The sequence below is a fragment of the Rhinolophus sinicus genome, chromosome 17 (genome assembly GCF_057876585.1).
Source record: "Rhinolophus sinicus isolate RSI-liver-muscle chromosome 17, RSI-T2T, whole genome shotgun sequence".
Taxonomy (NCBI): Eukaryota; Metazoa; Chordata; class Mammalia; order Chiroptera; family Rhinolophidae; genus Rhinolophus; species Rhinolophus sinicus.
The window spans coordinates 134,945,254-134,971,314 of record NC_142517.1 but is presented as its reverse complement, the minus strand read 5'-3'; the positions used below and the strand labels follow the sequence as shown (position 1 = coordinate 134,971,314).

General features: G+C 32.3%; 1 protein-coding gene across 4 annotated transcripts in view; it reads left to right on the top strand.

Annotated features, from left to right (window-relative positions):
* LRP1B (LDL receptor related protein 1B) overlaps positions 1–26,061 on the top strand; it is a 1,805,568-nt gene that overhangs the window by 1,586,258 nt on the left and 193,249 nt on the right. For all 4 annotated transcript variants that reach the window (XR_012497488.2, XM_074335779.2, XM_074335774.2 and 1 more), the window contains exons 60-63: positions 1,674–1,873; positions 18,754–18,942; positions 19,793–19,941; positions 25,503–25,596. Coding sequence is in view for 3 of the 4 variants with exons in the window: in XM_074335779.2 (XP_074191880.2) it covers positions 1,674–1,873; positions 18,754–18,942; positions 19,793–19,941; positions 25,503–25,596 (632 nt within the window). In the remaining variant the exon portion in view is untranslated. The remainder of the gene's footprint in view (positions 1–1,673; positions 1,874–18,753; positions 18,943–19,792; positions 19,942–25,502; positions 25,597–26,061) is intronic.

Genomic DNA, 26,061 nt, shown 5'->3' with positions numbered 1-26,061 from the left:
AATTAGGAAAAAACACATTTATGCTTATGTACCTTGCTATTCCTTCTTCCTTGGATGCCTTTCTGCTTTTTCTCCAGTTGGAATAACTTTCCATTCTTCCAACAACAGCAAAAAATATCGCTTCTTCTGTGAAGCATTCCTTAGTCGTGTCTAAGTAGACACCATATGCTGAACAAATAACATTATGCAACTTTTATTTATTTTTTAATTATTTGTTTATTTTTATTGAGGTATAATTGGTATATAACATTAGTTTCAGGTGTATATCTGACTGTATATTAAAACTATCTACTTCTCTATCTAGAAAGTGAGTTTCTTTTGTGTAAGGTCCATAGTTTAATCATTGTTTGTACCTAACAAAAATTATTAATTCACTGTAGAGGCAAATAATAAATGGGTCACTGGATGTACACAGCATATAGGGTTATAACTACAGGGACACTGTACCTGCATCTATGCACAAACCAATATACTGGTATGTAAATAACCTGCATGTTTCAAAGAAAGTGTCATAAGGGAACTTTTGTTGTGAGGAAATGAAAGGCATACCTAGAATGAAAATTCAGTTTTAGATTTCTGTGGGGAAACACAGAAATATTTTATTAAACTAAACTGTCACGTAAAACAAAAACAAAAACATTATCCTGCCAATGTTGTAAACTATATTCCCATATTTAGGCAAAAACACAGAGGAGATGAACATCAAGAATTGGTTTTATAATTCCAAATCAGAAATAATTACAGCTGGAGGAAACTTCTCTGAATTTATTCCCCAAATTCAGAAATAAAAATAATGGAAACTAAGAACAGACTTCTATTTTAATTTATTTTAAATAAGTATATTAAAGTATAAAAGACATCCTCAGGAATAACAAAAGCCTGTTGTTATGGTTACAAACAGATGTTCTTTTATAAATTTACATTAGGTTGTAACTTACAGAATAGGTATGATTTGGGGTTAAGATTTGTAGATGTGATCATAGGTAAACTTTACATTTTATATGGGTGAAATTTAGAACTCTTTTGACATTTTAACTGAAGTTTTCATTTTTCAGCTTTACTTATTTATAAAAAATTACAGCATTGAATAATTGCAGATTCAGGCAAATGTAATGCTCTTCTCTATACTCATGTTGATTTTTTTTAAATTAAAGTTTATTGGGTGACAATTGTTAGTAAAGTTACATAGATTTCAGGTGTACAATTCTGCATTACATCATCTATAAATCATAGGTAACAAACGAAAATAAAAAAATTTATCTGAATACTTTTATTCCTCCAACATTATATTGCATTTTGGAGGTTTACATCTATTAGTTTTGGGCATCTATAATTTGTTAACACTTATGGAAATATTACATATATGAGTTTGTATACTTAAAGAAGTGTGTTTAAAATTATTAGAAGGCCCAACACTGGTCTCAGCCCCACTCCACTCCAGTACAATAGTGGTAACGGATATTTTTACTATTTCTGAGGATACTTAAAAGCATGTTATATGTTATCAAAACATAATAAGAAAAGTTTGCATGATCTTACGCTTTTTAGAAGCTGCAATTCAGAAAGATACCAAAAATTAATTTGGGAGTAGCTGAGCAAATAAGTGAAATATTGTGTGATGTTTTACTCCTTGAGTGTCTGTAAACAAAATCGCTACTGATTTTCTTTCCCAGGTATTTGTATTGGATTGACTGCTGTGAATATCCTCACATTGGCCGTGTTGGAATGGATGGAACCAATCAGAGTGTTGTCATAGAAACCAAGATTTCTAGACCTATGGCATTAACAATAGATTATGTCAACCATAGACTCTACTGGGCTGATGAAAATCACATTGAATTTAGCAACATGGATGGATCTCATAGACACAAAGGTTGGTTCAGGAGCACAAATTATTCAATATTTTACCAGTGCATAAATTATGTATTTAGAAAAAAACATATATATTCATTATGTATACTTTCATCAAATACATTTCTTAATTTAAGGTTTCATTATTATGCTCCTTTCTGACAACATTGGTAAATAAGAAACTAGATATGTTTATTCAGAATTTTTATAATCTTTCATAAAAATAATTTTGCTACTGTCTAGGTTTTCTCTGATTGTACTTTTCCAAACAGTTTTCATAGTAAATTAGCAATATTTTTATAAGTTAATATAAACATGCATCCTAATTAAATTTAAACAAAAGAATATTAGCTTGTAAACATATGGCGATTATTGCAATGTGGCAGGATTGGGTTTTCTTAAAACTCTAAGTAAAAGCATAGTTCTTTAAAGACACTGAAGCAATATTATTTAAAAGTTATTTATTATATCATATACATGGTTAAATTTATCATCATCTAGTCAACAATGGCAACGAAAATTAACATAGAAAGCAGCTATCAAATTAGAGTAATATTCAGGAATGTTCATAATTTAAATATGAATGAATATAAAATCCTACAGATATTTTATTTTTCTATATGTTATAGCTGAGTAGATTAAAAAACTCTAAGTATAAAGCAAGTGAATGAAGCAATTGGATATGAGGCAAGTAACACTAGAATTAGGGACGAGGGAGAAATCATAAAAAAAAAATAGCTGAGGATGAAGGAATTAAGAAGAGCAATGGAGAAAGACATAGTAAAAAAGAATGGGGTATAGATGTAGATGACATGGATAGAACAGAAACCATGAAAAATTCAAATGACCACTTGAAATATTTGAGAAGTAGGTGGCTATTTAAGGATTAGATTTTTTTCCCTGAATGAAGAAGAGAAATACATTGTTACTGATTTCCAATGACCTAATTACACCTTTGTTCTTATGTGTTTTCATCTTCAACCATCTCATAAAGTACAAACATCACAGAGATACCAAATAAAGCTTACATGTTAGTATGGTTTAGTTAATTAGGTTGTTTTCTTCTCTACAGTAAGCTTAAAACAAGACCCCTGAAGGAGGGAAAGAAGAGGGATGGTAAGGAAGAGAGAATTAACGATAATCTAATCATATGAGGCCCAGAAAATGTATACAGTCCAGAGAAGGATGGGGCCACTGAATGAATGAATGAATGAATGGATGAATGAATGAATGAAAAGTAAAAGTCACTGAAGTCACACTTTTTCATAATTTTGCACTAGTCCCTCTCAGTTAATATTTAAACAAACATATCCTTCTAACAAAAAATGCTGACAGAAAACTTTTAGAGGTTCTTTTTTAAGGGTAAGAACATTGAGGTAGGGGAAGTGTAGCTGGATGGGTCATTTATTTAGGTGTTGGCATTCCAATTATGGATATAAAGAAACTCTACAGAATGTAATTTGAGCGAAGAATGTTTTAAATATCACTTTAGGATTTTAATTACAGCAAAAGTAATGTTGACAAATTGAAATCACACTTAGCATTCAGCAGTTATATCTCCTCCAAAGAATCAATAATGTAATGTTTTGGAACATTTTTAGATGATTTAGTGGAAAGTTTTATTTTGGTAATCAGTATTTTTCCCATGTATCCATGGACCTGTCCATATTTAGCATCTATATGAAGTACTAGGTTGTTGTGAATGTATTATTTTGTGCTGAAATTTCATGTACAATAAAAATGTAAACAATTTCTAGCCAGATAGATGAACATTAATAACATATTACCGGGCAAGTATTATCCTATTTTCATTTACACCTATTTTTAAATTTTTTTAAATGTTAGTTAAAAATGTTGTCTATTAGAAACTTCTGATTTCATTTCCTACTAATTTTTAACAATTATGCCAGACATGTAGATGACTAATGCTTTGAAAACTTAATACAAAATTAAATGCATGTAAATGGATGTTCCTCAATCATGGTTCTTTTGTTGACTCTGGGTAGAGAGACATATATAGCTGGGAAAATGGTACAAAATCTATTAAAAAGAAAAATGTTTTGGTGGAAAGATATTAAGGTATGATGTTACTAACATTTTAAAATTTGATTTTGAAAATACCTTGAGGCTTAAAGGGGGAGAAAAGGAAAGTGAAAGAGTTGCTAACTTTAGAAATCTTTTCTCCTGAAAGCTTTCTCAGAAACACTAATGAACAATTCATTAAGTGTCTTATCAGGCATCTGCCAATATCTCAATGCAAGCCAATAATTACCTGGTAGTTACTAATGAGCTGCTAATTGCGGGCAGCTTGAATTATGCCAAATTCCATAGCCAATGAAAAAAAGCCATCCATTTACCATGTTTGTAAGAGAAATGGGATTTTTCTGATCCTTGCATTTACCTCATAAAGATACAGAGACTACTGTGGTTTCTTATGTGTGTATTTGGAGGTGCAAAATGACACTTTTATATCAATAATAACTTTTGTGTTAGTTTGATCACTGACCACTTTTTTCTCTTAACCAGACTAGAAAAATTATTCTCATTTATTCTTTGTATTAAAACTGGAACTAGAGCTCATCAAAAGAATGAGGTATACCAACCCTGACAAAGTAATTTGAGAATATGAGGATGAATGAGAAATGTCAGAATTATGGTTCTTTTTCATAAGTCAAATTTTAATAATAGAGAAAAATTAAACTTTGAGTAGGACATTACACTTTAGAAAGCTTTCCCCCAAACTATGTTCTGATTTAAACAATGTAGTAATTCCATAAATGAAGCATTAACTTATTATTTGTCCAGCCCAGGAATTTCTAAAGGTTCTGAATACGTGTTTTAAACATGTATCAGATTACCTCTGAGGTACATGTAACTTACAATTTGCTTGAGTATTTTAATCATATTTCTTTGCTACCTCCTCTACCCAACACACCTTCTTACCAAGTCCAAACACTACACTGCAAAACAAAAACTAAAACAAAGCAAAACAGAAACACACCAATCAGTTTGCTAGTTTTAGAACATTAAGCTGCAGTTGTAGTCACGTGAACCTCTCCTTAGTGACTATGTATATCATTCAATTGGTTTGTATTCTAATAATTCTATAAGGATGTGAAATATAATAATAATGATAATAATATAATACCATAGAATAGTAGGCATGCTGCTGGATAACTGAGTCAGTTTATTTTAAATTGAATTTTCAGTGATTTGTTTATTTATTTATTTATTTATTTATTATTTCTCTGATTCCTTCCCATTGTATCTGTCCATTCATTCATCCGTTCACTATTCATTCAACAAACATTTACTGATGTAGCTTTCTGTGCTACACACACATTATGCTAGATCATGGAGTTACATAAATGAATAAGTCCCTGTCTTTAAAGCACTTGTAGTTTAATGGGAAAACTGAGGTACAGATAAAGATGTAAATTAGATTGGGGTTAGAGGTATATGCAAAATACTATGAAAATGCAGGTAGGAGTAGGGAAGCCTTTACTGAAGTGTGGAGTTCCTTGAGAAATCTGAGAGGTATAGTACAAACTCTCCATATGGGAAAATGTAGGAAGGATTCTTCACACATAGGGAGTCATATGTGCAAGATGTAATAGAGTTTTGAAACAGCATGGGGTTTATACAATTTGGCTATCACCTGAAGTCCTGTAACAGGGAGATAATGACATTAGATGAAGAAGGGCAAATTGGGGTCAGATTGTGACAGGCCTTGTATGCTAAATAATTTGGAATTTATCCTTTAGGTTACAGGAAGCCATTGATGGAGTTTAGTTGATAGAGTGCTATTAGATTTGACAACTGCATGGAAAATGAAAGACCCTGGAAGGGCAACCAATTTAAAGGTTGTTAAAATATTTTAGGAGAAAATACTTGAAGTGATTATAGCTGTGGGAATGGAGATAAAGTTTTATGTTCAATAATTAATTAGCAGAATAAATAGGAGAGATCTGTAAACTTGACATAGCAGATATATTGGTGGTCGAGTTGCAAATATTAATTGAATGATTTATATTATTATCCAGTTAACTAGGGAAAAAGAACCCACTATTCTGAAGACTTACTAATTTCATATATATATGTACATTTTTTGAAGAATTAAGATATACCAATACTAAATATACTTTAGAGATTATTCTTTTTTTTAGTTAAAATTTATTGGGGTGACAATTATTAGTAAAGTTACATAGCTTTCAGATATACAGTTCTGTAATACATCATCTATATATCACATTGTGTTCACCACCCAGTGTCAGTTCTCTTTTCATCGCCATATATTTTATCCCTTTTACCCTCATCTATCACCCCTTTCCCCTCTTACCCTCTAGTAACCACTAAACTATTATCTGTGTCTATGAGTTTTTGTTCCTTCATTTGTTTGTCTTTTTCAGTTTTACATACCACATACCAGTGAAATCATATGATTCTCTACTTTTTCTGTCTGACTTTTTTTGCTTAGCATTGTAATCTCAAGACCCATCCATGTTGTCACAAATGTTACTATTTCATCTTTTCTTATGACCGAATATTATTCCACTGTGTATATATATACCACAACTTCTTTATCCATTCATCTACCGAAGGACACTTTGGTTGTTTCCATATCTTGACCACCGTAAATAGAGCTTCAATAAACGTTGGAGCACATATGTCTTCTTGGATAAATGTTTTCAGATTTTTGGGGTAGATCTCCAGGAGAGGGATTGTAGGATCCTATGGCAATTCTATTCTTAATTTTTTGAGGAACCTCCACACTGCCTTCCATAGCAGCTGCACCAATCTGCATTCCCACCAACAGTATATGAGGGTTCCTTTTTCTCCACAGCCTCTCCAACACTTGTTACTATTTGTCTTGTTGATGATAGCCATTCTGACTGGGGTGAGGTAATATCTCATTGTGGGTTTTGTTTGCATTTCTCTGATGATTAGTGATGTTGAACATTTTTCCATATGTCTATTTGCCATTTGTATGTCCTCTTTGGAGAAATGTCTCTTCAGGTTCTCTGACCATTTTTTTTGTTGTTGTTGTTGTTGAGTTGTATGAGTTCCTTATATATTTTGGATATTAGCCCCAAAGTTCTGTTTGATGAGAGGTACATTAATTTTAACAAAAATATCAGCATAAAAGGAATTCTAAGGATGTGGTTAAATACTTTCTATTGTATGTTTTCCTAAAAAAGCATTTCAGAACACATGATAATTACCTAGAAGAAAGATTTCAAAGAGTGAATCTCTCTACTTCTACTTTCTCTTGAGATATAAAATATGTCCAATGAGAGTCTTGGCAATTTCAGAGTGTTCTTCAGATTAAAATGCTTAGTTTTTAAATTTATATGTCTTTATTTAAAAAAAAGAATGATTCTAAACATATCATCAACAATGATTCGAAATAATAATATTCTTCTTGTATGTCTATTTATTTGGGAGTGATTCCTTACCACCCTCAAATCATAACTCTCCTGATAGAAATTTAGGCTTTGATTTTGGATGAGGAGTAATAAACCTTTGCTGGAGCAAAGGTCTTTAAGTGAAAGGAAATCCTCAGACTGGAGAAATCAAACCCTTAGGATCTTAAAGAAGCTTGGGGAAACTAAAAATGAGGGTAGGTTGTGGTAGGATATATTGCTAAGTACCTTTCGTACTCTGAAATGTGTAGGTAACTTCCCAGGATCTCAGTTGCATCATTTATAGAAATAAGGCTGTTGGGGGTAAAAAAAGACACCAAAGGAGAATTTCAGAACTAAAATTCTAAACCTTCAGTTAAGTGGATCACACAACCCTTTCAGAATCTTTGACAGGAATTTTAATTTCAGGTTCCTCTTGTATTTAAGCCTGAGAGAGGCTGGAAATCTGTAATAACCAAATGCTTCCTCACTCGGCCTTAATGAAAATCTCAAATTGCCAATTCAATCCTCAGTTCTCTCTATTATTGCAAAAGTTGTTAACATCTTTAAAAGTTGAACACTTGTGAATTTATCAAATCAATAAGAGAGGAGAAAGCCTATATTCCTGAGCACTACATTATAATAGATATTTTGCACATAACTGTTTCATTTAATGATTTTTTGGCTTACAGTGGAAATTTTCTTAGCCTACTATTGTGGTTCCAAAAACTAAAACCATTCTGTTATAAACTCATGTTTTTATTACAAGCTTATGCTGTTCAGGAAACCTTGCTTGATGCTATACATGTTCTTTTAGTCCTTCCATCAGGGAACACTATGCTATAGGTACCATTAAAGCCATTTTGCAGCAAGGAAATGGGTTTAAAGAGATTAAGTAATTTGTCCACAGTCAAATATCTGGTAATCAGGAGAATCAGAATTTGAACCAAGATCTGTCTGTCCCAAAGCCTGCTTTCTTTCCATTCTACATACAGCCTCCTTGTTTCTGAACAGATAATTGACTGAAGGTCTGTTGCCTCCTTGTTATATTTTCTAATAGCAACAATTATAACATAAATTCACACGTATACAAATAAAGGTATATCTACACTTGAATTTCTTCAGATTCATTTAAATAGTGGATCATAGATAAATTGCAAAACATATGTGAAACAAACAGACAAAAAAAAGTATGCCACAAGAACATAGCTATTATAAAATAAAACGTACATCTCATTAAATACAAATTTGTGTGTGTGTTTATTTGTGGGAGTGAAGGTAGCAATAAAATTGCTCAAGAATCTACACCCTGCTTCAGTGGGACAGTTTGATGTCACATTTTGCTATTCCAAACTATGTCTCCTGCCTAGAGACAAGTTTTTAAATCTTATTTAGGATTTCATGTCACAGAATTTTTGAAATAAAGATCTTTTGTCCTTGATTTTGCGCATGTCAAGAAGCACTGCCTCTTCTAAATGGAATGTCCATAAAATAGATTACAAATATCTCCTAAGAGAAATTTCAGCCATAACTTTGCATGTCTACCTTAACTTAGAGATTCTGTTTTCCATTTAATGAAAAGAAAATCAAATACCAGAAAATTCTATTTAAGCCACAATTTCAGTCTGACTGCTCATATCAAAATACATAAATTCAGATTTAGAGTTCCTCATTTTCTGTTAGTTCTAATATCTTATAGAGGTAGTCAGTTTCTTGAGAAAAGACTGAAAATATTGTGTGAATAGTAATAACTAAAGGGTTTAGCTAAGTAAAAGATATGTTTGGCCTTGAGTTTTAAAATGTATTCATTCTAGTAATGTTTTTCACAATGCTCTTCTTTGTATTGTTGCCAAAAAACAGGGTCTTTGTGTATACGACATGAAAGTATTCAAGGATGCACCAAATAAGCCAAACAAACATCAGATTTATTAAAAGAAATAGGATAGTGCACCCCCAAGATGGGAGTGGGCAGGCCAGGAGAAGAGCAACTGTGCTGAAGAATAAAAGGGCTTAGGACTTTATTACTTTTAAAATGATGGCTGGAAATATTTGAAATTTAGAGGTGGCATAATAGACCTTCCCAGGCAGGTCCTCACTGACCACTCCTTTCCATAGGGAGGTGGGATTCTCTTGTCCTTATAATTTGGCTCTAGCAGGAACTGTCATGGAGATATGAGGGGTGGAGATGTTCCCTGCCTGTATGCTAATAATATTAGAAACCATTACAGTTAGTTAAAGTTCACCTTGAAGGACAAGATGGCATCCTGGGTCTGCTCTCAGCCTTTGAAATCTAGTTATGGCTGGTCCAGTAGCTGCACTTTTTCTGAAGAATGACCTCATCTTCTTCTTCTGTCTCCTTTCACCTCCTCCTTCATTTCCTCTCCGCTGTCTCCCCACGGCCCTATTCTTTGTGCCTATGGTACCAGTATCACAGAATGATTTAACCTTGAGTTAAATCAGTTGGTCATGTACATATTTTATCCAGCATACTGAGAAAATACACGCATAGCTACTAATTTCTCTGAAGAGTGATTGTTGTGTATGTTTCTAAACTATAGTTTATCACTGAACTGCCTTTTAGTCTGTGGACAAATTGTTTAAAACTTCATATAATTATGTTTTCTATGACTCTTAATTCTTACCTCTAGTCCTGCAGACCCTATATCAAAAGTGTCAGTATTGTAGTCCAGTTCTTTTGCTCTGGGAAACCAGAGGGGACAGTTCTGTGTTTAGATTTAAAAATCCAAATTATAACCCATGTACTGATCATCTAATTTATTTTAGAAAAGAAACCTAGATCTCAGCATATTACTGGTAAAACAGTCTAAAATATGTTTAAAGGGTTTTATTCTGGGAGGGGGACACTTAAAAAACCAAAGGGAGTATTTTGTGTTCAGATATCCTGAAATTTACAGCTGTTGCATATTTACGGAAGCCCGCCAAAACAGAGGAAGGACTCTACTAAACAACACCTCGCAATTTTACAATATTTTAGAGTATTTATTTCTTGGTAAGATACTCACTTAAGTACTTTTGGGGAAAAAAAAAAAAAAAAAGAAAATCCCTATCTTTCACAGACCATTACAAACAGTAGATTTCACAGTCTATTTTGTGCCAATGGTGTCGATGGGCTGTTGTTTACAATATAATAAAAGTTAATGAAAGGGAGCAAAATACAAATCAGGTACTATATAAATGTTTCTGAACAAGCAAAATAAATTGAAATTAACTCATTTCTAAAAAGTCTTAGAATTTCAGTGTAAATCACATCTATCAGTTTTGTTCCTTGAATAAGACATGTTACATTAAACTGTGTATGTATTTAAATAAGTTATTTTACAAATGTCATATATGTTCCACATACATTTTTAAATAGTGAAATTTTAAGTATTTCTCTAGTATGGGTTTTTAGCCACTTTCAACAACCTTATCTGTCCCAAATATGGCACGGGGAGGGGGTTGGTAGATTTGGCTTTAGTCTAGGTTACTCTAATTTAGGCAAGTTGCTTTGCTACACTAGAATACAATGTTTTTTCCATAGATTAGGATGTCTAATCAATCTGTGATTTTATAACATATCTTAAAGGAATTGGGCTGAGGTTGGAACTGCAGCCAGTGAGGACTGTTCTATTTATTCCCTCACTTACCCCTACTTACTCCTAGTGCTACCTAGGATACATTTGAAAATGCTTGTAATGTATTATACTCTTCTCTGTTTTCTTCTAGAAGTATATTTATAGTTGTAGGACTGTGGGAAGACCGCATACCAAATTCATGTCATTGGTTCTTGCTTGATGTCTGTCCCAAAGGCAGAGTGATTTTCAGAGGCTTCACTTTCATTAGGACTCTTTAACAAATGCTTTCCTAATGCATATGTATGTGGAATATCATAACTCTTACATTTCGTACTGATGGTTAGCTCTGAAAACACATTTCCCAGTGTCTATAAAGAGCTGTGTCACCAGCAGAAAAGCCCAGAAAGTTTCAAAGTAATAGGAATATATCTTTCTCAAATTCATGAAGTGATGTTGCTTTGTTTACTTCAGAGATGACAGAGCAGTGTCATCATGAGAGAAGATACTTATAGACACAGTCTAGTTTTCAAAATAAATGTGCTAAAATGAATGAATGAATGAATGAATGAATGAATCTACTATAATTTTCATTGTCTGCTTACACTCATTACATACTCACATCTGTTAACAGGGATATTATTTTTTAGATACCAAATATTGAAATGGCCATATCTGACCTTTTATTATGAATAATTTAAAAACATATAGGTGAGAGAGGGGGAGGGACTGAGTTGTATTAAGCTGAATAATCTTAATCTCCATAGAGAGTATTTATTATCTGAAGTGACAAATGAACAAAAGGAGGCAAGAAATAACTAGAAAATGATGGACAAAGCATGTCTTCGGCCTCTTAATAAGGGCTTCATCTAAAGAATAATTCTAAATAATTACATATTTTATTTTTATACACTACATTCATTTTAAAAAGTCATTTTTGACATATTTAAGTGTCCCACTATGAATTACTGCAGTAAGGAGGGACACAGGACTATCGTTTGGACATTTGATCAGTGTCATGTTCAGTAGGTAGCCTCATTTAATAGACTCACAGGTGGTATGAGTTCAGATCTGCTATGCATTATGCCATATGTTCAAAGAAAGGCTTTTATTTTCCCCACCCCCCTCAAAGTCTCACTGATGGATGAACTTTTTGAAAGACCATATTTTTTACAGGAAAAAATAAATTTTGAACATTCTATCATAGTATTTGTAAATGTTGGCTATCCTTAGTGTTCCTGTCATTTCTTAATGCTTTTATTCATTTTGAAAAATAAATTTTGGATCCCTTGGCCTGACATTTTATTAACCAGGGTTGTATTAAATAGTAGGCAGGATAAATGTTCATGAAGGCAAATGTTTAAACAGAACATTTTGTAGCCTGTTGTAGATGGTTCAGAGGAAATAATTATTAAAAAAAAAAAAAAATCTGCAAATAATAACGCTGAAAGGGATAGATAATTACCGACACAGAAAAAAATAATCTTGGCCCTAACGTGATATAAAGCACACTCTTTTTTGGTTGAGTGTATATAACTAAAGCTACAGTCATTCTTTGGAAATTAGTGTACTGTGGCCATTTTGCCACCCACCCACTCTTCTCTGTTACTTTTCATAAACTAGAAACCATTTTCACCACCCACTGATGACTGCCATAAATTTTTCACTTTCTTTGGCATGTTAAATCACATTCTTCCACAATCTTATCATCTCTTCAGCAACCTACTCTCTTTGTAGTCTGTTTAATCTCACCTCATTCTTTTCAGTGCTAATTGTTTTCTTTTGTTTCATTTTCTCCTTTTTGGATTTCATGTTCTACTCCTTTAATTCATGACCTAGCTTCTCAACATCTCTTGTTGTATATTATCTTTCGAGAAAGATATCCAGGAAAATAGTTAGTATCAAGGTCTCTTGGAAGAGAAGGTTCATGAGCATCCTGATCCTTTTTTCCCCTGAAGTCAGATGTTTTAGGGAGGCTAGTTCGCACTGTATTGTCTAGGGAATGGATTCACTGATGACTTTTGGAATAAATATGTGATATATATTATTATATATTAGAAATTTATAATATATCACATATTAGAAATATGTGATATATATTACATTATTATTATATATATATTACACATTTTAAGAGATGTTATCTATGCTCAAGCAGTAGTTCACCATAATCAGATAATCAGAAGTGTCTGGATGCTGATGGTAACCACTTTGAGCACCTCTTGTAATTGCAGAAGTCAAACGTGACTTGTATTCATCTTCTGTTATTGGTATACGTGCATATTGAGAATTACCATTTCAATCAAGTTTTTCTTTCTTAAAATGTGTATACATTTGTTTGGCACCTCAGGTATATAGATATAGATAGATGATAGATAGATAGATAGATAGATAGATAGATAGATAGATAGATAGATAGATAGATAGATACAGATATGAAAGGTTAACTGGAGGGAATTCTAGTTATCCTTCCTTTGAATCATGGTCATGCTCCATATGACTTCTGTGGACTACATCACCCTGACTCTTTTACCTTTCGGCCTCATGTTGGATTTAATCCATGGGAAGCATTAATAGTTGATTACATGGTAGACAAAGGAAGAAGTAAGATTATTTATTTATCCCCTTTCTTTCCTCGCCCAACTATAATGATTTAGCAGTAACTTAGTTCCTCCACCAAATAGCCTCTACTCTTGGTAGGTGGCTCTTGTCCCTTATCTGCAACTTTCAACAGCTTCTGGTAACAAACCTAGGAAATAAAACCCATCATCAGTTGCTTAGCCATTCCCAAACCTCTGTAAATAGTAAGAGAAAAATTATATGACTACTTATTTCACCTAAGATGGCCTTCTTCCAATTAAATTATTTTCAATTATAATTTAGTAATGTGTTCTCTGTTTACTATAGGATCCTTCATTGATACAAAAGAGACTGGAAGAGATTTTAAAAACGATAAAATAATAATTTTTCAATTATTCATGTGTGAGGGAATTCATGCCTTTACTTGGGGTAATGGCACCAAGAATAAGAAAAATGAGAGAGTCTTAAAATACATTAAAAGAAAAACAGAATACGATATAATGTTTTACTTGATATACTTGTTAACTTTAATGTTTTAGGAGGTTAAGTTCCCAGCCCTAGTCAGCTGTAGAGCCAGATTGAATTTCATGGATCATTGGCTCATTCAGGCATGTCCTTCAAAATGGTACATAAATTCTTTATAACAACAACAACAAAAATAAGTGCTCAAGTTACTCTGTAATCTTGATTCCTTCATAAAAATATTGAATTTGGTGGTTGCATTCTATGGTCTTTGTTATACTGTTAACAATATTGCTTAAGTCTTTATAGTATTTTTTATTAGTAAAGTATAGGGATTGTTGCATATATCATAATATTTTAAAATAACATTAGATCCTTAAGGTAAATCTTGGAGGCGAAATAAGAAAAAAAAAGTAGAGCATGAGTAGTAAAATTTCTATTTAAGTATTAACCATTGGGCAATACCATGTAGAATCCGCCATTACCCAATGTTATATCCTACCCATAACACCACCTATGACATTTGCAGTGCAACAAAAGATGAATATTCTGCTACTTGTGCATTTTGTTAAGTATTTTAATTGAGATTAGTCTGAAATATATATTAGAATGGCTTATTCAGGATTATACTTGTTTAGCATGATAAATGCTATACCAAAAAAATGAAAAATCAAAAGCATTGTGATAGAGTATCTCTAGCTGTGAAGCAACAATTAAGCCAAAAATGTAGTCTGGATTTCTAGCTTGTCCATTTATCATAATTACTAGGAACCTTAGCAGGATACCATCCAACTTGACTAAAAGGAAAAAATTCCACAAAGGAGTTTTTCTTTGATTTATATTTTGCCCAACATCGACTCGTTTCTTCTGATAGTACAGCCTACGGAATGAAAACTGGGATCCTGTTACTTGAGTAGAATGCTGGAAACAGTGCAATAAATAATGTTGTTGCATAGAATAAAAGTCTAGCTACAAAAAGCACTTTTAAAATAGTCTTTAAATGTATAATAAGTACCTGTCAAACTGCAGCCAACGCAGTAGTTCTGTTTCTTTTGTCTTTTTGTGTGTGTGTCTACTGAATACCTGTAAAATAAAGGTTTCTTAAATTTATTTTCGCATGTCTCTTTTACTTAAGCAAAGGCAGTCATGTATGACAAGTGGTCATGTCATGTTTCTCTCAAAACAGATAACCATTATCGTTTTGAGAAAACATTAACTACTTTTTTTTTCATAAATTCAATACCTCATTATTAGTAAGTTTATTTGTTAGATATTCCTCTCATGCCATCACATTGCATGTTTATATTTTGTCAGCTCCACTAACTGCTAAATTATACTGCGAGATATTTTTCTTATTGCTCTGTTTACACACACACACTCACACACACACACACTCATATAGTACACACATACATACATATTATAAAACATTGTATATGTATATATTATATATAATATATAGTACATGTTACATGCACACATATTTAATACATATATGCATGCATGTATATATACATACATATCTATAAGGTAGAAATATGTAAATAAATAGACAACAAAAAAATTATGTTTCTCATTCTGAATGTCCTAAAAAGAAAATGGAAGCATTCTGCCAAGTTAAGATTTTTTGTTTGTTTGTTTGTTTTACTTTCTTTAGCTTGCTTGATTTTCACTGGCAATAGTTGTATTAAGAGAAGTTGTCACTATCTCAGAGAGTAGCTTGTTAGAGGTGGTATAATGTTAGCTGTATGAGACTACATTTCTTCTTGTTAATATAAGTTGGTATTTTTACTTTATTTTTTCTACAACGAACATTCTGGTGATTGTCTGATGCTGTTCAGGAAATAATCATGTTTTTCAAATAAGCAGGGCTGGAGTGACAGTCCTATTCTCCATGGTCAATATCGAACAAGGAATTAAATCAAGCATATGGTCACTTTGAGCAAATGGACTAATTTTCTTCACTTTTACCTGACTTTTCTACATGCTCTGTACATTCAACTATGTGCCATCCTTCTTCTGAAATAAGAGTTTAATTTCTGATCTCCATAAATTCATGTTGATTATCAGATAACAGGGTTTCTGGTGGGTGATCACTACAAGCTTAGAGGTAGCAAACTTGCCCAGTATTTAAATGATCACATGTCTGAAATATATACAATGTAGTTGCAAGCAAGTAATTCTATAAAATGATTTTCACAGGGAGCTTATGAAATTAGCCCCATTTCTTTGTATACTTGTATTAGTTTGCTAAGGCGACCATATCATAATACCACAAACTGAGAGGTTTAAACAACAGAAATTCATTTTCTCATAGTTCTGGAAGCTGAAGTCCAAGATCAAGGTTGGTTTGGTTTTTACTGAGACGTCTCTCCTTGATTGTAGAAGGCTTTCTTTTTGCTGTGTCTTTACATGGCCATTTCTCCATATGTGCACACCCTGAGTGTCCCTATCTTGCAAGGAGACCAGACATATTTGATTAGGACCCCCATTCTTATGACCTCATTTAATATTAGTTACTTCTTTAAAGGACCTGTCTTTAAATACAGTCATGTTGGAGATGGCGGGGGGGGGGGGGGATAGGGCTTTAACATACAAAACCTTCAAGGACACAATTCAGACTATAACCACACTTTTCCCAAGTAGGCTGGCTTTCTTAAAGGCAGTGCTAGTAGATAAAGTGGCTAAGAATTCAGCAGCCAAAGAATCTGATTTAGATTTAAATACCAATGCCTTCATTTACTAGTTTTTTCCCTCTCCTCTTCGATCAAGTTATTTAAGTTTTCCAGGTGTTAGCTTTGTCATCTGCAAAGTATCTGTCATTGTACAATAGAGTTGCTGTGTGCCTTAAATAAAATGAGGTATATAAAGTAGATATCCTACCTCAGTGTTTCTCAACCTCAAAACTATTGATACTTGGACCTGATAATTTTTGTTGTGTGACCAGAATTGCCTCCCTAACTCACTGAGAAGAACTGGCCTACATCCTGCCACTCAAGTTCTTAATAAATGTCAGCTAATGTTACTTATAGTTAAATAGTTAAAAAGACTATGATACTTTTGAGGTGCTAATAGGCAAATTCTTACAACTTCACTTTTTCTATAGAGGTTAATTGACTCTCTGGTGGGCTGAGTGTTTTTAAAATAATGATTAACTTTTTAAGTCCATATTTAATTATCTAATTACTTATTTTACATCTGAGGAAATCAGAACTGAATGCGTCTGAAACTTTCAACTTTTTCTGGACATTTATATTTTATTTTGAAAATTTGCAAACATACATATAAGGTGAAAGATTTTTATAATGATAGCCCATCACCAAGAGTCACCCAGCTGTTAAAATTTGGCCACATTTGTTTTATCTTTCTGAAATGAATTTGTACAAGCAAAGGGGGAAAGTGAAAATAATTTGTATAAATTCTCATACATGATTCCTTCTGGTAATACCCTTCTTTTCATCTTTCTGTCCAGTTCCACTTATCATTTTAGCAATGGGCTCCGCATCTATCGGAGTATACAGATAATTCAGTCTGAGTGTTTGTATTGAAAGTGTGTACATCTGGATTTTTCTTGATTTTTACATTCTTTATATGCCTAGTGTCTGTTCTGAGACGGATTTTTGGCCAGACCCTACATATTGACAGTAGTCAATGGCTTAAATTGTCACTTATTGTGAAGAGTCTCATTTTATTTATTTTATTTCTATTTTCTCTGAGTCATAGTGAATTATCTGATTACATTTGACCCATCAGAATAAAAATCGCATTTTAAAAATAAGGCTGTAAACTTCCCCAGCAAAGACTGAATTGTAATTTAAATTTTGATAGTTTTCAGTTGCTACTGAATGAGGGATATGTCAAACATTAATTCTCAGTCGTTAAAATCTAATTTTAAAAAAAGTACATATTTCTTAACTTACAGTACCTTTTTTCATTAATAAACATTTTCTCAGTTTCTAAAATTAGATCTGAAAACTAATACAAAGTAATATACCTTAATTGTTGTGTGCTGGGGAATTTCTATTTTATTTTTATGTTTAGATTTTTTTTTTAATTTGAAATATAAACTCTATCATGTTTTAAAATGATTTAACCCCAAACTACCAAATAAATTTATTATATCCTATTACCTGATAGGATCCTGGAATTCCTTAAATAAAAAATTCACATCTGTGATGCTCAATTTACTGTTTACATTTAAACACTGTCCTATAATGTACATATAATTATAAAATAATTTTAATCTGCAACTAAACAGTTTTATGGCTGTTAAATTTGCATAATAGCGTTACCTCTCACATTTACTTTTCTCCATCCTTTTCCCATCTTATTTTGCAAGTAAAAATACTCAAAATTTCAGTGACTAAAATGGTTTATAGTGGTCATATAGTCACTGTATCTCTAGATAGAAATTTTATCCTGGATGTATAATTTAATCAATATAAGAGTGGGAGAAGGCAGTAAAATGATCTTCCGATTTAAGGATTTGAGTTAGGAACAGCTAGATGGAAATTATATATATATACATATATATATATATATATATATATATATATATATATATATATATATATATATATATATATAAAATTTTTAAATGTTGGATGTTATTTGTTTCTGGTGAAGCAGCCATTATCCCTGAGCAGGATTGCATTCATTTTGTTCCCAGTGGTTGAACCAAGCTAAATCTGAGCAAAGCAAACTCCCGTGCCAGATCCTGCATTCTCTTAACTGGTAATAAAGAACCTTGCCAGCCTGACAGGTTGTCACAGCAATTATTCACATGAAGCTCTGTAGCAGTTGTATCTGTCAGCCCATGTAGTATTGAATATTTTAACTGGCAGTCTTCCAAGACTGAACATTAATCTTACCATCTCCTATTACAGTCCCTAATCAAGATATTCCAGGGGTGATTGCACTAACATTGTTTGAAGACTACATCTACTGGACTGATGGGAAAACCAAGTCACTCAGCCGTGCCCATAAAACCTCGGGAGCAGACAGACTATCACTGATTAACTCATGGCATGCCATCACAGATATCCAGGTGTATCATTCTTATAGACAACCTGATGGTAATTATTCTTTCCATGATTTCCATAAATGCATCAACCTCTTTTAGTAACATTCCGTTTTTTCGTTCCCTCCAAGGTTAAGTGTAAATTTATTTTTGAGAATGATTACCAGATTTCATTACTTAGCATAATTGTATAGAATGAGTCCAGCTGATACAAAGAACTGCTATTAAGGGATATGATTGGAAGCTCAGTAATATTATAAACAATTATTGACTTGTTGAAATCATATTAAGCTGAAATGACAATACTGCATGTAGTTGGACAAGTGGAGATTGCATTCTTCAAATTATTTACAAATAGTTATAGGCCCTTTAGTTTCTGGGTAAAGGAGTTATATTTAAGTAACCCTAAGGTTGTGAAAATGAGAACTATATTAAGTTTTCTTAAGCATATGTCTAGCAGGAATTCTACCATCCACTATGAATAAAGCTTTGATTATGTTGCTTAAGACACAAATTTGGCTTAGAAAACAAAGCCACTACACTATTAGTTGTAGATCATTGTTTCATTGTTTGTTTTACATTAATATTTCTAAACATATATATCTCTTCATCCGAAATTCTTCTAGTCTCTTTTTTTTTTTTCTGACGGACAATTATTTTTCTACTAAAATGCTTATTTTTGTGTAAATGCATCCTTAAAACTATTTAATAGTGAAAATAATGCCATTGGATAATAAGTACAATTTGGAACAAAATAAAATTATATTTATAATCTTGATGAGTTCTTGATTACAAAGTTCTATTCAAAATCAAATTATGAAGCCTTAAATGTCATATTGCTAATCCTATATTATGTAATTGGTCTTGAATATCCTGTTTTCTTGTTGTTTCTTTCTCATTTGTAGTCTCCAAACATCTCTGTATGATAAATAATGGAGGTTGCAGTCATCTGTGCCTTTTAGCCCCTGGAAAGACTCACACCTGTGCATGTCCCACCAACTTCTATCTTGCAGCTGATAACAGGACTTGCTTATCTAACTGCACAGCCAGTCAAGTGAGTAGAGGTCAAGAAATCATTTCATGGATATATGGGTACGCTGTTATAAAGACTTTGCCTGAATTTTTTTATTTGTTTAAACAATTTTCAGAACATCAATTTTTTGTTTGTTTGGCATAACATTAGCTAGCTGATTATTCCATACATTGTAAAGAGGATCACAGAGTAAGGGAAAAGCAATGTGATATATATGGTTAAAATGAAACATTAATAATTAGGAAGTACACATTTAGGCTAAAAACAAAAACGAAAACCAGTCTTTCACAGTTCTATATAATATGATGTTTCAAATCATGAGTGAGCATAGCAGAATCACCAGAGGAAATTTAACATATTTCAAGATGGCGAGGTAATTTAGGCATAGGGTTAAGGCTGAGATACGTGCAGCTTAAACCAGAAAGTTTTCCTAGATAATCTGCTCTGTATCACCATCTCCACTCTTCTCCCATTCTTCAGAGCATTTGATATAGAAAAGATGAATTGGGTAGAAAGTGATTTTTTCGATTTTGTTAATGAAAAAGTCTGTGATGTAAATAATTTCTTTCGAAAATCTCTTTGTCTTCAAAATGTAATTATTGTCAGAAAACATATCCCAGAAGTTAAATTTTCTACTTAATTGTATTTTCTACTTGCATGGACTTGATTTTTTTTACTTTAAAGTTTTGGGCAGTAGTCATATGACAGTATAAAATTTGTTTTTGTTATATTTAAGTCACTATCTTATTTAAGATAGAATTGTCAAAGAAACTGTGATTTTTGTTTTTTAAATGTTTAAATTTATTCTTAGAATTCTGTGATTTGAATTTACTAGTTGTCCAATTCTATCAATAACTTCACGGCGAGAGACTGAATTTCTCTTAGGGTGTGCTTGTTTTCAAAATGTGGACATTAATACTAGCTCAGCCTGCCTCTCAAGTGATAAATGAATTCCATATATTAAAGAACTGTGCAGATGAAAAATATTGAAACTTTTCTGGGGATGGAAGTGGGGAGTGGGAAGGGATGGTGATGTATGTGTACTGGTTAAGGGCAAAATCTCTGAAGCCAGACTCGTGAATGTAACCCTGATTGCTCTAAATTGTCTGGATTACCTTGGGTTTGTTACTTTACTTCTTGGTGCTTCAGTTTTCTCATCTTTTAGATGGAAATGATAATATTTCTAGGCCATTGTTGTGAAGATTAAGGGGCAAAGTTCCTGGTGTGTAGTAAATGTTATTATCCTTGACCTCTAGTGCAACTGGAATTTACTTAAAAGTACCGTATTTTGCCAAGTATAATGTGCACCTTTTAGCCCAAACTTGTGAAGGCAAAATAAAGGTGGGCATTATACAAGAGTAGTACTAATTCTGTATCTATATAAATATTTTCAATTCTTTTATTTATGTGTATGAATTAGAAGTGTAACTCTAGAAATCAGTAAAAATATCCATATGCAAAATAATAACCTGGAATATCATAATTGCTTTTGTTGAACCTAAAGATGAACTTGCAACAATGAAGAGTTCTTGGCCTTCTATTATGCCTCAATATCGTAAATTTGTTATGGGTACACAACATTTCTTGTACCTTGTATCTGTTCTTGTGTTTTGTAATTGTTTGTTACATAAAACTTCTTGTACCGTGACATGTTAAAAAAGTAAATGCTAAAATTCCTTTATAATACAAAAAACAAATACCTAAATGTAAACAAATAAAAATTTGAATTTAAAAATTAAAATGAAAGATTTTTTCCCTGAAAGTTTGGGCCAAAAATGTGGATGCACATTATACACGGCAAAATATGGTATATGTGCAGTTACTGTGAGCTGCCATCTAGAGGTTCTGATGTCTAGTAGAAGGCATAGGCCATAGTCTCTTCTCGCTTTACAAAATGTGTTGTTTTAATTATAATCCCCTAAGTGTTTATATGAGCAAAATACATTATTTTTAGAGAAATGGAAATTTAAGTCATGAAGAGAGGCAAATTAAACAATCTAATTATTCCTAAAGAGAAAATTTAAGGGAGAAATCACATTTAAAAAATTAAATATGATTCTTGTTAGTGCTGTTTAGTTTAGATAGATTTCCAGCTTAACCTCCACGTGATTCTGAGAAAACTTCGTGTCCTGGCTCTGGAGTGGTCCACGAGTCACTGTGTTGAGGTCCAACACTGAGGACTTGGGTGCCTTAGTAGTGATGACTCCTGCCTAAGCTACTTACAGTGTTGTGAGTCTCAATAGCCAACCAAAAATAAAGAAAAGGCAGAGGATGATTGACACAAAGATGAACATCTCAAACAGCAAGACATAGATAGTAAAACATCAGCCTTGCTGTAGTCATAAGAATAATAAAACATTTCGAATTATTTATATAAGGAAACCTATAATTATGTTAATTCAAAGCAAAAATAAATCTGATCAATTAAATGAAAATCGAAATCAACCCAGAAACATATTTTTCATATAATTAAATTATTTCCCAATTTGGTATCAATGATGGCACCACTAAAATATTTACAATTTTTCAAATACCCCCTTTAGCATTTTGCATGAGTTTTTAAAATATTCAACAATAGCCAGACAGAACAAAAAAAATATAGATTTGTGTTCAAAAATACTTCGTGAAAAGCGTTATCACCTGATTTATTTCATCTTTAAGAAAAAAGTGAATGAATACCAGCTAACACAATCCATTAGTGGTTATTCCTGTAAGTTTTGTGGGTTATGTAGCCATTTTATCTCTGATTGTTTTCTGATTTCATGGGAGGGGAAAAAAAATGATATACACTTCTTGAATAAAGTAAGTTTACATACCAATTTTTAGTGAGGTAGACATCAAAATGAAGCAAATAATCTAGGTATTTCAGAATCATACCATTTAGCATTTTTAAGCATTCTGATAAAAACATTTCATTTTTAGTTTATTTTCTTAGGGGAGTTTGATTTGTTATCATCTAGTTTTTACAACCAATGATATACCCACCCCAATAATATTGTATCTTAGGAAAATAAAAATAGGCAAATCACACCAATAAGAATTCTGTTAGGATTGAAAGTGAACATACGGAAATCTTATAAAAATCAAAATTATATCAATTTTTAAGCACTAAAAACTTCAAATATTAAATTTAAATCATTATAATTAGAAAACAAAGTAATTTAAAAATGGCTTTACTTATCTTTTAGGTGGAGACTTTCCCTGTTTCTACTGAACTTCACTATATGTGTTATTTCCAGTTTATCCTTGTGTCCATTTTGGTAGACATATATTCAGTAGTTTTCTTATAGCTTCTTCTGGTGTGTGATAATTGTAGTCTGCAATTTATTTTATGAAGATAACTGTCTTGGATAACATTCACCATGAAGAATGCTTTATAGTTGTATTTAGCATTAATCTTTTTTAAGTTACTATATTTAAGTATGAAAAAATGAATATCAGACACAAAATAGAAGACATCTTCCTCTAAGAGTAATGAATAAAATATTGATTAGCATAAAAATTAACATAATATTTGACCCCGACTTCTCTTAACTCAAAATCTTGTTATGTTCTTATTTAGAATGAAATGGCATGCAAAATATGGGTCCATATGTAATTTTAACAGTTGGTGTTTATTCAAATTATTTAGTGAATTTAAAAATAATTATTTTAGATATTTTTCAAATCTTGATTGGGAAGACTGAATATTCTCAGGAGATCTGAAATCCTCTTATTAATGTACTTTGATATGATTGGAAATGTTTAATGTTCAGGGAAATTGCTTTCAGAGTTGTCCTTATATCCCCCAGATAGTCACTATCTATAAGAATAATAGTTTACCTCTGGTAATTTATGAAAACCGAAACAGACAGGATCAGAGGCAAAGCAAATATGGGAAAATCAGTCGAACAGTCACATCTTCGCTTGGAATCACTGTGTTCTGTTCCCTCCCATAATTGCTACTGGGAAAAAGAACAAAAAAAATCACCCACTTATTTAAAAAATAATGTAAATATACCCTGAATCAACTCCATGATATCCAGAAAGATTCATCAAAGACTAGCTTCAGATTCTCTGTTACTTGAAGAAAGAAACAATATTTTAGATGAGCAAAACTTGTAGCCCGGTTAATCCATTTTCATTACAGAAAATTGAATTTGGGTTACATTTTTCTGTGTTACAAATCTATCTGGGATATAGCTTTTTAAGATAAATGCTTTTTATGTGGAAAGTATAATTTTCTTTAGTTTCTTCTATCTTATGAGGGTAAGCTTAGAAGTGAATGTTGCTAAGAAAGGGATTCGTTTGTGGTCTGAGATCGCTAAGGAATAAATTGACTGAGCTCTCTTGATCTCTGAGTTCAGTTGGCCAATAGCGAAGTCAGTGGGAACACTACTTCTGCACATTACCTCAGGGTATAGATTTGAGTTCAGATCACTTCCTTATAAATAACGTGCAATGTTAACCTGAGAAATTTCACTGACAACAAGTTACCTGGGGCTACATAGACTATAAGTAAATATTACTATATAACATTTTTAACCAATTTCTCTATTGTTACTCTTTCCATTTGCTAGTTCATTTTAAAAGGGAGGAATAAAAATTTGTATTTCTATAAGTAATAGAATTAGGACACGTTTTTATTACTTTTTATTATCTATTTTAAATGTAAAGAATGATAGACCCCCTAAAACATATTAATAAATATGTTAGTGAATAAGACTTTAGATAATCTTGATAGCAAGCTTTATTCTAGCAGGTTATTTTTTATGTATTTCTATTTATATATATATAATAGTCAGAAGAAGAAAAAAAAGATTGCAGTTTTGTTTTTCACCTGTTTTTAGTTACCAAAGTGTCTCTTTTTTATCCTAAAATATCATGTGTATTTATTAAGAATTCCAAAACCTGAAAAGAACTGTATTGGTCTCAACTGCTCTAAAAAAGTATTGTTAATATTTACGTAGGGCAGATATTAATTATGGCTAAAGCAGTATTTTTAGTGTTTAGGAAATTCCATGGAATCACACACAGCGTAACAGCTGGAAAGGATTCTTCAGATTACCTTGAGCTCCTCCTTTGGTGGCTAAGGAACAGAGATTACAAGATATTAATCGAAATGTCCAAGATTCCTAAAAAATGCAATTCAATTAAATTAATTCAAATAACTGAATTAATTCAACTTGATAACTCTTCCTGATATTGCTGATAGTTGTTAGACCTGTTCAATGTTTGGCAGACTTTTTCTGTAAAAGGGCCAGATAATAAACATTTAAGACTTTTCTGGACACATGGTCTCTGTAGCTACTGCTCAACTCTATTGTGGTGCAAAAGCAGCCATGGACAAGATGCAAACGGGTGAGCTCCTCTGTGCTCAGGAAATCTCAGGAGGTTTTCCTGGACAAAGTGCTTTCCTGGAAGATCATTTTGCTTGGTGTGCATTTGTTCCCTCTTGTAGGATGCTCTAAGACCACCATAGTTCACATTAACAGCAATAGATTAGGCTAGGCTGCTCCACCTTGGTGAGTTTTAAATTCTCATTATATATGAGTAGGGTTCTTCAACTTTCTCTTTTCTTTTTCTTTTTCTTTTTTTTTAAGTTCCGTTGCAAAACTGACAAATGTATTCCATTCTGGTGGAAATGCGACACTGTGGACGACTGTGGTGATGGATCTGACGAACCTGATGACTGTCGTGAGTACATTGGCAAATGTAGGGATTTAGAATTTAGAGCTCCTTAAATCTCAGACACAAAAAATTGAAGCTAAATCTAAAGTATTGCCTTCTAATCCCTTTCCAAATCTGAAATAGAAAGGTTTAATATGTGTATCTTTAAAAATACAACAAAAATGTGTTGCACTGTCTTGGCTATGTATCTGATAACTGTTACATTTAGAATGACAGCATCAGCAAAATTGTGTTAATTTTTTTCTTCTAAAATTTTTTGACTTATAGAATGTACATCGCTTCATGTAGTGATCAGTAGAGTAACAGTCAGCATTATTTTGACTTACTGTGTCATCAGTTTCAAAGCAAAAATGAGCAAGTTTTCAGCATCTCACTGAACGACTGAGATCTTACTTCTGTGGGATTCATTTTTCCCACTTTTCTGTCAGTATTAAAATACAGAAAACTCATTAAAATTCAGCTTTTTCAATA